Source organism: Psittacula echo (assembly GCF_963264785.1).
Source record: "Psittacula echo genome assembly, chromosome: 11".
In the NCBI taxonomy this organism is placed as follows: domain Eukaryota; kingdom Metazoa; phylum Chordata; class Aves; order Psittaciformes; family Psittacidae; genus Psittacula; species Psittacula echo.
This window is the reverse complement of record NC_137746.1, coordinates 4816008-4832460: the sequence shown is the minus strand read 5'-3', so window position 1 is coordinate 4832460 and position 16453 is coordinate 4816008. Positions and strand designations below refer to the sequence as shown.

The window sequence follows — 16453 nt, the reverse complement described above, 5'->3', positions numbered from 1 at the left end:
ACAAGCCTGGTACCACAAGTACTTGGGTGAAAACGTGCTTCACTAGCTTAACAGTTAAAAAGCATTGGCTGTCTTCAGTGGGGTTTTGCTGGGCTGTGGTATCAGGCACTCCTTACTGGCATTTTAAACTCACTTTAACCTTGATGATCATTGATTCTTATGCCCAACAGTAAAGCAGGCAGCAATTTGCCCATCAAGCTGAAGGGACAGGAGACAGCAACATAGCCTCCTAGGGCTGGGAACATGAGTCAAGGACCAGATTTGATCTAATTACAAGGGGTAGGAAGATGTTAAGCACACAATACGTAGTGGTATAGACCTGTTTTCCTGGTATTGATGGATTATGGTGTTCACCAAGCAACCCGATTTGCAGCTACTCAATTTGCAATGGGTAAATTACTTGAAACAAGGGCAGCTTACTATACTGTAGACAAGTACATGGGATTGGGTTTTGACAATATTTCATGTGAACTATAAAGTGATGTTGATTTTTAATGTTTCATTTGTTTGCCCACAGTAGGTGACAGAGCTGTTCTGGGTAGCAGCCACTGAAGTCAAATGAGTCTATTTACTGTGAACTTTTTACCTTGTTTCTAAGTAGCTATTCTTTAGATGCACCCATCAGCTCTTCCTCATAATGCTTCCAAATAGCAATATATTTCATTCTCTTCCTTTGTCTTTGGGTTACTAAATCTATCATCTTACTGGAAAGCTTTCGGTGTTGTCACAAATTGCACATTATGCCCTGGATTAAGGCTGTTTAGCTTGAACGTGACAAGTTGTTTAAAGACAGACTGGTTTATGCTTTGTATTAATTCCCCCCTCCAAAACTGTCTTCCATAACAATGTAAATAAAGAACTCCCAGAACTGATACAGCAGAGCTGGCATGGTAAAGGCTCAGCTATTACTCAATTGACATTAATGCAACATAAATCTTAATTATATTGAACAAGCAACAAACTGCAAGGTTTTAGGAGATGGAGTCATTAGATAACAGAGTAGTGAGCATTTATCTTCAAACGAATTCCCAGGCCTCCTTAATTTCCTTTGTAGTTGGAAGGGGGTTGGAAACAAGATGTGTAATATGGATTCACTTTATGCCTGGCTCTTTTAGCAGCATCCAAAGTTAACATGGGCTAGAAATTGCTGCAATAATAATTTCCTATTGTGCAGACCATGGACTTAACCACATCTGCACAGAACAAGGTTGCAGATGGTGTTAACAGCTCCTGTGTTACTCCTGCATGCTGTCCTCTTGCTATGAGAAGCCAGGAGGTCTCTGTCCTACTCACTCGCATCTGCATCGCAGGACTGTGATGTGCAAGTCCTGCCCGAAGTGGATAACTGGGTGCGATGTTCTTCCTTTGAATCCCCACTCACTAGAATTTTCTCTCCTTGGAGATGTTTCCATTTTCAGCTGCTGAATGGCAGCAGGATTTGTGATGCTGTTTCCAAAATACCGTTGCTTTCAGATAAAAACAACAAATAAAACAGATGAGAAGGGGTTTTAATTATTTCCCTCTCTCAACTTAGGTTTGTCTCACACTTGCCACAGGAGTGCTGTGCTTGTAATGCCATGTTCAGCGTTGATCTCGCAGATTTCCTTAAAGACTGTAGGGAAAGAATTAAAATAGACCCACAGAATGGTTTCGGTTGGAAGGGACCTCTAAAGCTCTTCTAGTCCAGACCCCCTTCCATGAGCAGGGGCATCTTCAACTAGATCACGTTGCTCAAAGTCCCATCCAACCTGATCTTGTGTTTCCAGGGATGAAACATACACAAACTGCTCCAGGCAACTTGTTCCAGTGTAGGCAATAGTATTTTTTTCCTTTCTAGTGTGAAATGTTAAGAAATCCCTTAAATATTAAAAACTAATATATCAGGTTTGAATTCCTTTTTATACAGAATCTTTACTTTCTCACATTCTTACTTGAAAGGCTCCAACCTGAGCTTTAAGTGGGAGCTCTGTGCATTCGCCCTTCAATATCAGCCCTCCTCTAGATTGCCTAAGAGCATCGCTACCAACTCATCAGTCACTCAGCTAAAAACTTGGCCTCTCTCTCCCACACCTTCATTAAGACATTTCCTCCTCCCTAAGAAACCCTTTGCTTTCTCACTGCTGCTAGCAGAAGAGGTAAAGCAAAACCATCACTCTAGCTTAAACACATCCAGGAGGGGTCCATCAAAAGACACCAGAGGATTAGGCAAGGCTGGTGTTTAAAGCAGACCCTTGCACCCTGAGCCTGAAGACTGCTGAGGCTCAGGCTCTGTCTGGGGGTCAGACCATTACAATTAGCCAAGAGGGTGGTACAGGTAGATTAGCTTTAATTGCTCAGTCTGGCTTCCAGGGTGCTTCGTTGGTGCTGTGATTTCTCTCCAGAGTAGCTTGAATTGAGGTTGGAGGGAGTAAATGTTGCTAACCTCATAGCAAGAGCAGCAAGTGAGGCTTGGAGCTTGAGATCTATGGGTGTGCTAGTGAGAGGCAGTGCTGTGCAGTAACTGGACAGAGGAGAACTCCAGGCCATGGCTGGAGATGTAGTTCCGCGTTTGGGCACAGGAATGTTTATGAAGCAGGGGAAACTTTGATAGGAGTGCAGAAATAGTGAATGCACTTGGTTTATCATCCTTTTCCCTTAAAGCTTTAAAAAAGAAAAGGCAGCAGAAACGAGAGGGAGCAGTTGTAGTTTCACAGATGAAAAGTGAGCTCCTGCTTTTTGTTAACACTGCTGTCACCCACCAAATACTCCTCCGGAGCTGGCTGACCTGCTACAGAAAGTGGCAGAGAGGTTACAATATGTTAGCTGACAGCATGAAGGTGTTATGGCTTTATTGGGGACCAGGATGCTGTACATGTGCTGGAGCAGTGTTCTGCGTCTGTGTTCATTGCTTGAGTGCCCTTTTCTTAATTGAAGGTGTTTTGTCATTTGTGGTCTTTTGTCGATCACTTAGCCATTGCTACCCAGAAAGGTAGGAATGCAAGAAGGTTTTATATCCAAGATCTAGGTCTAAAACTGTATGATCAGATCTCTGCTGTGTTAGCAGTCTGCACAGAAACTTTTCTTGGCTCAAGGAGTGGTAGCAAAATGTTTCTGTTCCTCATTTTAATACTTTAAACATTGTGATTTGCAAGACTGTAGCTGCTGTATGCACCATGCATGCACTGCCAGCCACTCTGCATAGGTTTTCCTGGCGTTTTGGAGGATTGAAGACCTGGTTTCCTTTAGTGAGTGGGCAACACCAATAACTTCAAAACCTGTTTCGGAGCTTGGGCCTCAGCTTTCTCACCAAAATGATGCATTTTGTGGGGGGGAAAAAAGTGGTATTTAAATGCACAGGCTGCTATTTTGGGAGAGTTGGGAAAGGGTGGAGGGCGCAAAGCGACCTGAATCCTAAGGGAAGGACACGTGGCAGGTCCCTTGCCATGGAGCATCACTGACCCTCTGCTCTCTGCTTTCCACAGGCCCTCCGGGGAGGCGAGGGAAGCCCGGCCGGCGTGGAGAACCAGGTAAGCATCACCTTGCCCCAGTGGTGACACTGGGTACCCCATGGGTGTCAATGGGCTGTGTTGGGAGCCTTTTGGTAATGATGCTGATCACCTTCATCTGATGGGCCATGGAATAGGGGCTTCCCACAGCCCTGCATGCTGGATACAGAGGTTTTTATAGCACAAAAAAAACCCCAAATAGAATCCAACTCAGAACATTCACTGATGCTTCATATTTTATCTATCCTATTGCTCCCTCTTAGCATTCAGACCCATGTTATCCCATCCAACAGTGAGGTGGGACTGTGAATTAGCATGCAAACATAGAAACCCCCCAGCCGTGTCTGTCTTGTTCCCTGCATGTGGGATGTGCCTATGTAATGCCTGATGGTCCCATGTGTGTGATGGATGGTGTTTAAGAGCTGGGGATAACCAGACCTCAGCCACCAGCCCTGGGCACATCCCGTGAGCGCTCGATGTGCCCTCAAACTAGGTGAAACCACAGATAGACCTCACTGGGAATCTTTATTTGAGCTGTTTAATTTTATGCCTCTCTCATTTTGGTATCTGGTGGTTTTGTTGTTTTTCCTGTCTTGTGAAATGGGAAAGCACAGATCCCATTTCAGCTGGGCAGAAGTGCTGTTTACATTCTGCTGTTAGGGCTGAAGTGCTGTTGGAGAGGGGAGAGATGTGGTCGGCATTGCTCTTTCTAAGGAAAACAGGCAGGAATGTACCTAGAAAGCCACATGGATTTTGCAGCCGCCCCTGCATGTTGGAAAGCAGCAGATGGGATTTTACACTCCTTGGATCCTTGGTTCTTGAATGTTGAAAGAATGAATGGGGACCATGTAGATCTTTACTTAGCGAGGAGGCTGTTCTCTGCTGCCTGTCACTGTAGCAAATACATGGCTGGGTTTTCAGAAAGGGCTCCATAACTTTCTCATCACCAGTACTTTAAACACTCCTTTTAACTCTGGGGTCATCAGGGGGTTGTGCTGTGGACCACAGGCTGGTCCCTGTGGAAGGGAGGGCTTTCCCTCCTCTCTTCCACTGATGGTATTTCACAGTGCATTATGTGTTCTCTGAGATACTTTAGCTCTTGAAGCATCAGGAATTACTCATGGCCAAGGGATGAGTATTGCACTTGGGATGCTAATGGCTTCCCAGCCAGCTTCATTAAACCCCTTTCCCTGGCAGCTGGGCTGTAGGAATAGCCATCAGGTAGCTTTGATTCTCTTTTGTTTGTTGTCTTTCAAGTGTCTCTGAGGGCTTTAAGGAGCACAGTGGAGTTCAGCATTCAACCAAGGGCAGCTGGTGAGGTCAGCCAAGGAATCTGGGATTTATATGCAGACGTTTACATAAACTTTGTCCAAGATGTGTCTCTGGTCCATACAAAACTTTGGGAGGTAGCGCTGAGTTTGGGTATGCCCTTGCCCTTCACTCCCTTCTCCCTATTTTATGCAAGAGCTTCTGCAAAGCAATGTTTTCTTGTGACCAAGTGCGACGTGAGCATCCCTCTGACAAAGAGGGAAGCTGCCAGGGAATCAATGCAGGCCCAGCAGGAAAACAGGCACTATAAGAAGAAAAAGCTCAATCATTAATAACAACTGATGATCTTTTTGAACTTCTCTGTAATTGTAGAGGAAAATCAAGGGCACTGCAGCAGATGCAAAGAGCACACACAGGCACTCTCAATGGGGCACATCAGTTAAATCCATCTAGCGCAATGCAGCCCCACGGATTGCTCTGCTGCATTGCTGATAGGAACGGGGAGAGCAGACGTCCCTCTGTATATTGGTTTTGGCCAAGCTGCCAGATGTTTGTTTTCTCAGATAGCTTGAATATATATTCCTGTATTTGTTTGAGAACCTGACCGCACATAAACCAGGTCCTTGTTCCTTCTCTGCAGCTGATAAACGTGAATAAAACTTTGCTTGCATAACACCATAGTGTCCATCCCTAGGGACTCTGCGTGGTTATTGCTTTACAGCCTCCAGACAAATGCTGTTGTAGAGCCAGAGGCTCAGTGCTGGTCTCAGCCCTGCCAAAGGGAGCGTTTCTTCTGGCAGTTGTTGATATGGTCATGTTGAAAAACTTTGTTCTGATTCGTATTGGGACTTTCAATAGCGAGCTCTTAGAAGCAAGCAGAGAAGCTTTGAAGAGATCCTTTTAAATCACACCCTCCTCTTGATTGAAGCCAAGGCTGAATTTTACTGTTTTTTCTTTTGCTGTGATGGATTCAGATAAAGTAAAGATGAATCCAACAGCTCTGTTTCTCTAAACTAAGAATTCATCATCCTGAACGCCTGCTGAGACAACAGCTCTCTACTGTAGAAAGACACCGTACCAAAGAAGATTTGTTTTTAAACTATTTCTTAGGGGAAAACCAACTATTCAGGCTGTTTGGAAAGGGGGAAAGCCTGGCTCTATGTCCTTCAAAAAGCACTTGCCTAAAACGTGGGGCTAAACCACCATTGCTGCCTCCTCATCCCCCCCACCACCACAAGGCAAGCAGTGAGTCCCATCGGGGCCCTGCCTCTGGGCTTGGCTTGGTTTATTTTGTTGTAGAGAAGGATAAATACAGCAACTTTTCCCCCTCCCCAGGGAGCCTGTGGGCAGGGGGGGCTGCCTCAAACCCCGGTCTTTGCTTGGGCTCCATAGCTCTGGTAGCAGCTTGAGCTTTCCGTGGTGGCACGGATGTCACCGTCATCTCTTCCTTGATCTTAGGCCAGGTACCTTGAGAGCATTTCTGCTGCTGTCAGCCCAGCTAAACAAACCAGAGAGCAATTGAGTCAAAAGGCTCCATCTGACCCATTTTATTTGCTCTTGTCATCATCTCGTCCCATGGAAATTGCTTCCTCTGTCAGAGAAACAACAGCACATGTGTCCTAGAGCTGGTCACAGGGATTCAGCCAGTGCAGTGACAGTCAGTGAGTGCCACCAGCGTGGAAGAAATTACTTTTAAGAACCAATTTATTCTGTTGTTGCTATCATGAGGAGAGGAAACTCACACTAGCAGCATCCTTGGTGAGCTGTCACTCACGGGACTCGCTTCAGCTCCATCCCTTTCTGCCAGGACCAATGCACAAGTCACATCATTCTTATTCCTGCTTGTGAGCATCAGTGGTTTCTCGCACAGCTGGAAAGCAAGCACAGCCCTGAAGACCCACTCGGGCTCACCCATGTCATCATCATCATAGCTTGACTTTGTGAATGAAGATTTGGGAAGGGCTTTACCCACGCTTACTACAAGCACGCTGATGAACTCACCCATGTAAGCAGCTGGTATATAGAAAGAAAATTACGTTTTAAGACAACCTTATGTGGGGTTTGCAGCCTTTTCGGAGCATGAAGCTGGGAGGTTTTGCAACACTAGCAGTTGTGGTTGGTCCCGACAGCCAGCCTGCACATCTCAGATACAGTTCTCTCCCCATGCCAAAGGCAAAATCATGTGTGATGTCATGTTAGCTTATTTATTCAACGTGATTTGTCCCAGTGAGGACACAGTTCAACTGCTGGAGTGAGCGTCTGTGAAATAACACTGATTTTTAGCAAGGAACCTGGGAGGTTTTGCTTCCTGTCTTGCTGCCAGCTGGTGCTGGGTGAGCAGGATAGGGTACGGCCATGCAGCCCTCCCAGGGCTTTATGTTTTTCTGTTTCCCAAGATCCATCCGTACCAGGGTGTTCCTGAAGGATGGATGAATGGGATCCAGGATTTGGGTGTTTAGTTGAAGTATTGGTTTAAAGTCTCTGCACAACTAGATAGTGGGAGATGATGCTCATGTCTCTCATAATGGCATGCTGCTTTCTTCTTCTGGTTTGAAGATCGATCCAGAAACCTACCTGAACTTCAAAATCCCTCAAGGAAAAAGAAAAACCAGGAGTAAATACACCTGAAATGTGAAGTTTAGGAAGTCTGAGTATGTCCCTGCTCTCCCCACATGAAGCCACAGCTTGTTCTAGACACCCAAAGCTGATGGCTCCAGTGCTGGGTAGCACTTGTCTGCATTAGCAGAAGGGAATAAGCACAAAAGGACCCTTACAGGTGGTCCCAGGAGGGCTTATTTTGATGACATTTTCACTGGGAAATGTTGACTTGGCAAAATTGCTCTTTCTGGCAGAAAAGATTTTGTTTACAAAACTTTTCCATCTCAAAAACGCTTGCACGGGAAAGGTTTTGAGGTGGTTGAGATGGGATTAAAGTCGTCTGCTCTGCACCCCTGATATTGGTTTCCAAACTTAGATTACGCTACAACTGTTCCTTTAGTTTGAACTTCTAAGACTTGTGATTCAAAGAGGGCTTTGTGTGGGGTGTGATTGGGTTTTGGTTGGGTTTGGGTTTGCTCTGATTGTTTGTGGGGTTTTGGTTTTTTTCTTATAGCTATTCTGTTTATAGAAATGCCCAAGTTTGGAACAGGGAAGAATCTAAAACTCTTTTTGAGGAAAAAAGCAAAGCATTTTCTATGCAGAGAAATGTTATTTCTCTTCCAGCCCTGCACATACTTAAACCCTGCATTTTACACATGAAGACCCTTCCAAACCCCTTAGCCACGAGACTGTGTAAATATACAGTTGTAGTTATTCAGTAAGTGTGTGTATATGTGGGTAAATCAGGCAGAACTTTGTATTTATTTGGGGATTTTCATTGTTTCCTGTATTTCTCATGATGAATTGTACTTCTGTACCCTCATACCCAAGATTGCTTTGGCTTCTACTGACTTTGGGGGGGGGAAGAGCTAATCTGTCCCACATTTGCTCTCAATAATGAGCCTCTCTGCTAGGAGAGAGTGTTCCCTGTGCACACCAGTGGTGAGGCACAGATAGGAATTATTAAGGTCAGCCCCCAGTGACAAATACTCTTATTCAGACCAACGCGGAACTGATCTCTGTGACTTCTTATGACGGTAGCAGTTGTCCTCCTTCCTTATTGCCCACGTTATTCCCCATATAGCATCCTGTATTAATAACTCTCTATGTATATATGTATTGTGTATGTGTATATCTACATGTGGTTTTTAAATCATCATTTTCTGAAGTATTCATCTGGCCATATATGTGTGTAGCTGCCTTAGGGATGGATCCTTTGCCCAATAAGGGCAGCAGTAAAGTCCCCTTTGACTCCTCCTGAGCCGTTGGAAGGGCTGGTTTTGTTTCTCCTGCCTGGCCACGCTCTCTCCTGTCATGGCAAGGTTGCATGATAAATGATTTGCAGATTAAAGAGGAATGGTAGCTTATTCCAACATTCCCAAGCTGCAAAAGTACTGGAAATAGATGACTGTGACTTGTCATTTCCCATCTGTTTGTGTGCTGCTGGGGATGATGCCACTGTGACCTGCTAGATCTTTGGATGTATGAAATAACACCAGCTAGTCAATGGGGAAATCTGGGTCATTTGTTTTTAATGAGTTTTGGTTTTCATCTCCTGCTAGCACAACTGTTCATGTTCTTAAGGAATCTTTAGGTGTTTCCAAATACCTCCATGCCCTTGAAGGTTCAAGTATGAGGTTCACTCATAACAGTAGAGCAGTGACTTACGCTGCAGGTCATGGAAAAGCACAGCGTGTTTCCCTTGTTTAGAGCAAACCAGTCATAGACCAAAATGTTTACAGGTTATTTTGCCTTTGTCCTCTCCCTTCTGAAATAAAGCCCCCAAGTTAATTCGTGATGGAGTTTTAAATGCACACAGGCTGTTTCCAACTTTTACTCATTGCCATAAGAATTTCCAAGTGGTTTCATTGTTCCTTTCAAGCTGTCAAACTGATTCTCACTGGTCAGAATTATTAGCAATAAATTCTGTCAGATTTCTCTGTGAAGAGCATGTCTGTTTGTGCAATGTGCCCACATCAAGGAGATGGCCACATAGGGGCAGCCCCTGGTATGTGATTAACTTTGGGATTTATCACTGGCTTGCAAAATCTTTGACTTTCTTCCATAGGAAACAAGTGTCTCGTGGCTTGGCTTGTGAAAAAACATGTTCAGCAAGCCAGAAAGTCATGTTGTGCTCAGAAGGAGAAAAGATCAGTTCAGAAGGTCTAACTTTATGCCTTGATGAGGATATCTTTAGCCCCATTTGGCCAACGACACAGCTAAAGATGAACGTAACTCCACTGATGTGGATGGAGAGCATCCTATGTTGCATATATATAGAACCCCCTCATCCAACTTTGATTCCTGTATGTGAGAGGAAAGCGTTTTAAAAGAGCACTTGCCTGCACGTGCTGGGAGAAAGCAGTAGCTGAGAATAAGAAAAGGCATTGAATTCCAAGGAGATTATAATTGGTATATGATTGAAATCCCATATTAAAATAATTTCCTGACCACTTCTTATTTAAGACTTAGTTCTGACTTTTGTACAAAAGGGGTTTTGTTGGTGGCTTGCCATAAGTGAGTTAATAAATCAGGTTTATGATTCTCAGTTAATAAATCGGCGTTGAGCCACCGACTTCTGCATTCATAAGAAATTAAACGAAGGAAAGCGAGCTAAGAGCCCGTGTGAATTCTAGTGCTAAGGAAAACAGGCTTTTGGGCATGGAGGGAGAGTTGGAGGTTGTCTCCTCCCCTGCACGCTGGCTGGGTGCTTGGCCGTGGTTGTGTGCAGAGCTGACCACGTTAAGCTGACGAAGGCAGGTTAATGGGCTAATTCTTGGCTGCAGGCGCTGCCTGTTGTTACTTGCTTCTTGCTTTCAGTTTTTATTCTTAGGCTTTTCTTGGGTTTTGTTATTCAACTTTTCAATGTCTTAATTTTTAAACAAATCTTGAAAACCTCAAAAAGACATTAGCTTGAAATATGCTTCTTGGTTTATATTCTTGAATAACACAAGATGAACCAAGCTGATATTTATTCCCCCCTCCCCATTTTAATTTTTCCCACATTTTTTCTTTTCTAATTGTGATTAGTTTCTGGTTTTGATCAGGCAGGAAATGGAGCATGAAGAAGCCCTAAACAGAGAGCTATAGGCTGCCTTGCAAACGGGAGTGAAATGTGGATTGCATTAGATTAGGGGCTCAGTGTTCACCTCTGTGTAGCACCAGCCTGGGTGAGCGGTGGGAACATTGCAGAAATCAGTGTGGCAGGCAATGAAGATCCCTGCACCACAGGGGAATACAGGGGGATTTACTATTTTCATTACTACTATTAATCATGGTTTCAGGCTGTGGCAGCAGTACCCTAAGCCTATTGTAGATGTGATGGGTTTTTCCCCCTGGCAGCGTGCTTCTCTGAGCACAGCAGAGCACTTGAGCAGGGGCCACATGGAGGTGAAGCAGGACTGTGGGGTTGTGTGACTTCTTTTGAGGTCAGGGGAGGGATGGGGACCAAATGACAGTGATGTCTGGGATCTGTGGCAGCTGTAGCAACATCCTTGCTGGGTGCCCCTGGCACTGCACTGCTCCTTTGGCTTTTGCAAGTGTATTTCCAGCTTCCCTTGCATAAACTGAAGAAGAAGCTCCATGGTGAAAATGCACTTTTTGCTCGTAAAATTCCAGCTGTGTTTGCTTCTTGCTGGCACTGCTCTGTGGCTGCACATGAAGCCTTGGGCCCTGAACATGGGTGATGCCTTGTGACATGCCCAGGGTTTCATGTACGGAAAGGGAACAGTCACACTGGGGAAAAGAGTGTTTTATACCCCTTGTAAGTACTGCTGTGCCAGCAGCACGGGTGGGATGGTCCCATAATGGGAGGATGCAGATGGTGTTAAGTCTGTCTGGGGAGTCATCCCATTGGAATTGAACTGAAACGTACTGAATTGTTCTGATTTTGGTTCCTGCTTTGTGCTGTCTTATCAAGTGATACTTTTTCTTTGTAATGAAGTGACTTTTGTTTTCTTTGTTTCTTCTTTTGTTTTCCAGGACCTGCAGTAAGTATCGTGGATTTTACTGTTGGATCAACAAAGCTAAGCCTTCCCCTTCCACCCCTTCCCAGCCTTTCGGTGTCGTTGCAAAAGCACAGCATAATTTGGTAGAGGTGTGTCAGGAAGCAAAATTGGTACCAGATGCCGCTGGGCTTTTTGTTGCTGTCTTTTCATGTTTGTAGACAAATAAAGGGGTTAAAAAAGGTTTAAAATGTTTCACTTGCTGCCCCGAGGGACTTCCACTAATCTTAAACCCAGAAAATACTCAGTTATAAGAGTTTTCCCTTTAAAGAGTTCTTTAGCTCTCTTCCAGTTAGCAGAAAGTGCTTTACTAATACTTTAACATGTTAGCGGGTTTATTGGTTCTAAAGCTTTCTCTTGCTTTTCTTATCTGTTGTGTTTCCATCATTCAGTTTGGATTCAGTAGGCTCACAAAGGGGGCTAGAGGGAAAGCCATAGCTTGCTTATTTCTCTTTGAAGTCTTGGGGAGAATAACGAGCATTCCAACCAATGCAATGAGAAAGTTTATGGGGAATTCATTGTTTGAAAGGGTAATAGTTGAAAATGTGTCAACTCCTCCTTCCAAATGTTCAGCCGTGCCTTTGGCTGTGCCACCACCACGTCCCAGTCTGATGTTCTCCTGCTGGTTTTGGATTGAGAATGCAGAGATTCATTTGTGCCCTATGAGCTGCTGAGAGATTGTTAAATATGAAGTTATGGGCATTATGTGCTTCTGGTTTTCTACCTTCCTTCCCACAGAGGATGAGGAGAGGTGCAGGCTGTTTGCAGCCACATGTGTCCTCCATCATTGCACTAAGATGTTTCTTCATGTCATTCTCTTCCTGGGTTGAAAAGGGATCATTTCAGGAAACATAAATTTCCTAACTATGCCTGGGCTAATTCCTTTCCAGTTCTGAAATCACATTAAAATCCGAAGCGGGACAACGAAAGACATGTGAAGCACAGGGGCTCTCGCAGTGCAGTGGCTTTGATTCTTTTGGGTTGGCAGCTCTGCCTGTGGGTTTAGTCAATGGCTTTCAGCCCTTAGAATTTTTGCTTCTATTGCAAGTTCATTTTTTAATGTAAAGACCTAAGAGGAGTTTAAGCAGAATAATTATTTTGTCAGGTTTTGAAGGAGCAAATGGGGAAACTTTGAGATTTAACAGCTTTGGCTCAACCATCCTTTGAGGAGGTTTGAGTGAATTTTGCTCTAAAAGTTGTGCCCAGCGTTAGCAATAAATCCAAGACCCTGGCTCAAGAAATGCAGACAAATGGATTTTTCTTGCTCATCACTGTTCAGAAATGGTGCCTGTCAATAAATTCATTTTCCTGTAAATATTCTGTAGTTAAAAACCGCAGCACAGCCTCTCCAACCCAGAGAAAAAGTGACTCCATGGGGTTTCGAACAGTGATTACTTGGGAATAACTGCGGGAGCACCATTGCGAGGTGACTTCCCATTGCCCGTGGCAGGTTACAAGTGAAGAGGACACTGCCTATTTAAAACCCCAAATACACATCATTTAAGGGACGTTTTGCTCTTGATTAAAGCCCTTTGGCTTATTTCAAATGTCTTTATTTAACCATTTCGGTTCTGCTCGCGCTCAGAGGCTGTTTCCAGCCCACCCGCAGCCGGCTGGGTTCTGCTTCCTCACGTGTGCTCCCTGCTCACTTTTATTGGATGCGATTTGGCATCGGCAGCATATGGTGCACTATTCATATTTCTTTGACTCTGCTTGGTTTCATTTCCTGGTTCCCACGGCACTGTTGAGTTGCAACAGGAGCACAGGGGAGGTTTAACATAAACAAGACCTTTTTGATTTGCCTCCTCTCCCCTTGCCCATCTTTAAAAGATAACTCCTGCTTTAGCCTGATTTAAGTCCTGCATTTTTAGCAGAAGCAGCGTTTGCCAGAGACTTCTTTTAACATAATATATAATAATACAACTCCTAGAGCCCACAGAACCGCAATATTATTTTATTTCAACAGGACTGTATTTAACTCTATTAGTTTCTTCTGTGCCTTGATTTTGGCCATAAGGAATCGATTACATCTTACATGTATAGCATTGCACTCTGCTAAAGCTCTATCCTCAATTCCCTTGTTCCCTAGTAGCAGTTGTTCTGGTATTTTGGTTTTTTGGCTGTCATAAGCTAGTTGTGTGTATGAAATTATTGGAATTTGTGGGACAGGATTTGTGGCTGTTGGATGATTGATGGTCCTGTCTGTGGGGAAGGGGTATTCTGCTCAGATGTGCTATAAACCCTCTGTTTTGGAGGGTATTAAAATCACATGCTGGGTAGAAAATTTCTACAATTGGAGGATAGACATACCACAGACTGTAATTAAACATTTACAGTCCCAGATATTAACTAACACTTTATGTATTAGCATGCTGGCTGGGGAACTCACCAGCGAGCGAGGGCTGGGAGTTACAAGTGTTTCCTATTTATCTGTGTGTGCTCCAGTGCCATACGTCTCCATAAAAATCTCACTGTACACTTTATCCCAAGACTGTAATTTGTTAAATAGGTGGTTGTTGAAGGCAGTGTTGTTTCTGGCTGAATCGGTAGTGCTGCAGGAGGCATTAAAAGCTGCAGGGGCACTTAGCAAGAGGGAGAACCCCTGTGCGTGGTAGGAAGGGGGCTGCCAGAGCCATGTCATGCCATAAGAGATGCATGAATCTGACTGTATATCCACAGCATGCTGACATAACCTATGTTTATGGTAGCAGATGACATTGCTGTACCAGATACATGCTTTACTGCCTACTTGTGTACCAACTAATGCTTAACAGCTCCTTCCCGGGAATCTGGCTTGCAGCAGGCTCCTCTGCTGTAGCTCACGGAATGTTTAATGGCAGCTCGAGCTGTAAACGCCTCTGGGACCCCCCCCCCCCGAGGAGAGCAGGAAAGGTGAAATATCCTGAATGGGTTGTGGTTTATTCCACTGGTCTTGCAGGTGTTAGTAGCAACTTCAGTCAGGTCTTTCCCCGTAGCATCAGCTTCTCATTGCAAACTAAAGCAAAGCTTAGAGGTGAGCTGGGAGAGCTGCGTCCGTGAGGAAATTAACGGATGTGAGTGCGGGAAGCCTTCACTGAGTCAAGTGCTGGGATAGGAGTTTGAAGCTCAGTGATTGCTCCTGGGCAGAAGGGCTGCCCTGGCTGCTGGCTCAGCAGCACCATCACCTCCCCGGCCTCTTCCCAGCCCCTGGGTGTTCCCATACCTCTTGGAACCTCATCCCAGGGCAGGTTTATGGCCAGGATCTAGCGTATACCGTGCACATCCATAGCTTCAGGGCCAGCAGGGACTGAGCACAGGCAGCAGGGATGGGGTGAGCTGGCAGAAGCCTCGGTAAGTAACTGATGGAAATCTGGGGGGAATATGCCATAGGCATGACCTTCCTGGTAGGAAATTTGCCCCAAAAGGTCTCCCTGGAGAGATGGCCAATGGCCCTATCTCCTGCCTGCTATGTGTTGTCATGCTGCTACGGGTGCATTGACTGACTTGTTATCTCCCTTGTTCCCCCACCACAGGGGCAGTCAGGACGTGATGGTTACCCGGTAACTCTGCCATTCCTTTTATGTTAATTCTCTCCTGCTCTGCACTCTGCAGTCCTCTCCATCTTTTCCATGACACTTGATTTTCTTTGCCTTTCTTGATTCTTTGTTCCCCTCCCTCTTCATTAGTGATAGCTTTTGAGGGATTTAGCCCTAAAACATAGGAGCCTGTGCAGTATTCTCCATTAATGTTTATGGGGTGAAATACTTGAGCCCTTTCATGGTGTTATTCACACTCTAGCCTAAGAGTTCACTTGACTGCAAGGTTAGCGAAGGCTTTGGGGTTTGTTGCACTCATAGCAGTAGGTGGCCAAATTTGGGGATGCTGGTGAAAGGGTGTTGAGAGAGCGGCTCATTTGCCCATCTCCAAAGATGTTTCCTTGGGAGCAGAGGTGTCCTGCTGAACCTGTTGGCAAGGAGAGGTTTTGGGGAGGCAAGCAGGAAGGGTAATTCAGGAGTCACTGCCCTTCCCATGCCCATGGGCATCACTGGGATGTTACTGTGTTAGGAGGAGGTGAATAAAGCTGGTAACTTGGGGCTGTTAAAGCCTCTGAGGAGGAGGGAGACCTTGTTCTGGCCAGATCCCAACTGGGCAACTATGGGCAACTCCCAAAGTCCCCATGAATGCCCTTGGATGGCCATGATGCTCCAGCTCTGAGGGGCTCAATGGCTCATCAGGGAGCAACTCCTGTGCATGAGCTTGGTGTAATGAGTTGGTAAAAAATCACTGTGTAGATTCTCCGTGTTCACAGCACGTTTTGAGCTCTCCTCCTGCTTTTTGAATGGGTGCAGTGAGTCCTGTGCTGCCTGATGCTCTGGAAGGGGCATTCATTCCATTTATAAAGTGAAGTAGTTAGCCACCTCCTTCTTGTGGTTAATGCCTTTTCCCACCACCGCCCCCCCCCCTTTTTTCTTCTTTTTCCCCAAAAGAGCAATGTTAGGAAAACTCACTCCTTGTCTCTGCCACCTCAGGCCCTGGTCCCCCTGAATACCCAATATTATAATATTGGGTAAAATATTGAATAAACCAGAGAATCATCAATTGAGGTTTTGTGTGTGATTGAGCTTGAGGGATGAGGATTGGAAGGGAAATAGACCTGTTCTCAGTTTTCCTTTCCCTTGATCCCTGTGAGCCTCCCTGGGGAGAACAGCAGCATTTCCCTAGTCCCAGAAGGGGGTTAATTTTGCAGAACAAGCTGGCACTGCTGCTGCTGCATCTGTAACACAAAAGTACTTGGATCTCCATCAATTGAGGTGAATAAATTCAGCTGAGTGTGAGGGAGAGCTCGGGAAGCCTGAGAGGGAGCAGGGCTGCTGGTTTCCAGGGGGTTTGTCTCCCTCAGGCGGTACCTGTGCGAGTGGTCTGCTGGAGATTAGAAGCTTGATTTATTAGGAATTAAGATGGAAGGCTTTGCTCCAATTGGGCTCTTTAATAGCAGTTTTAGGGCAGCTTTCCTCTTCTGCAGGATGTGGCTAACCACTGCTGGGTTAGCAGTGCCCGTGACAGGTTTGTCCCCTTCTTTTCTGGGTCTCTGGCAAAGCTTGTGCATGTGGTTTAGCT

At 45.2% G+C, this 16453-nt stretch overlaps 1 protein-coding gene across 1 annotated transcript in view; it reads left to right on the top strand.

Annotated features, from left to right (window-relative positions):
- The window catches only part of LOC308226022 (uncharacterized protein), a gene marked incomplete at its 5' end in the record, with an annotated part of 178083 nt that overhangs the window by 123427 nt on the left and 38203 nt on the right, over positions 1-16453 (top strand). Inside the window, 2 exon segments of the mRNA XM_080627309.1 lie at positions 3462-3506; positions 11334-11377. Coding sequence (XP_080483435.1) covers positions 3462-3506; positions 11334-11377 — 89 coding nt within the window.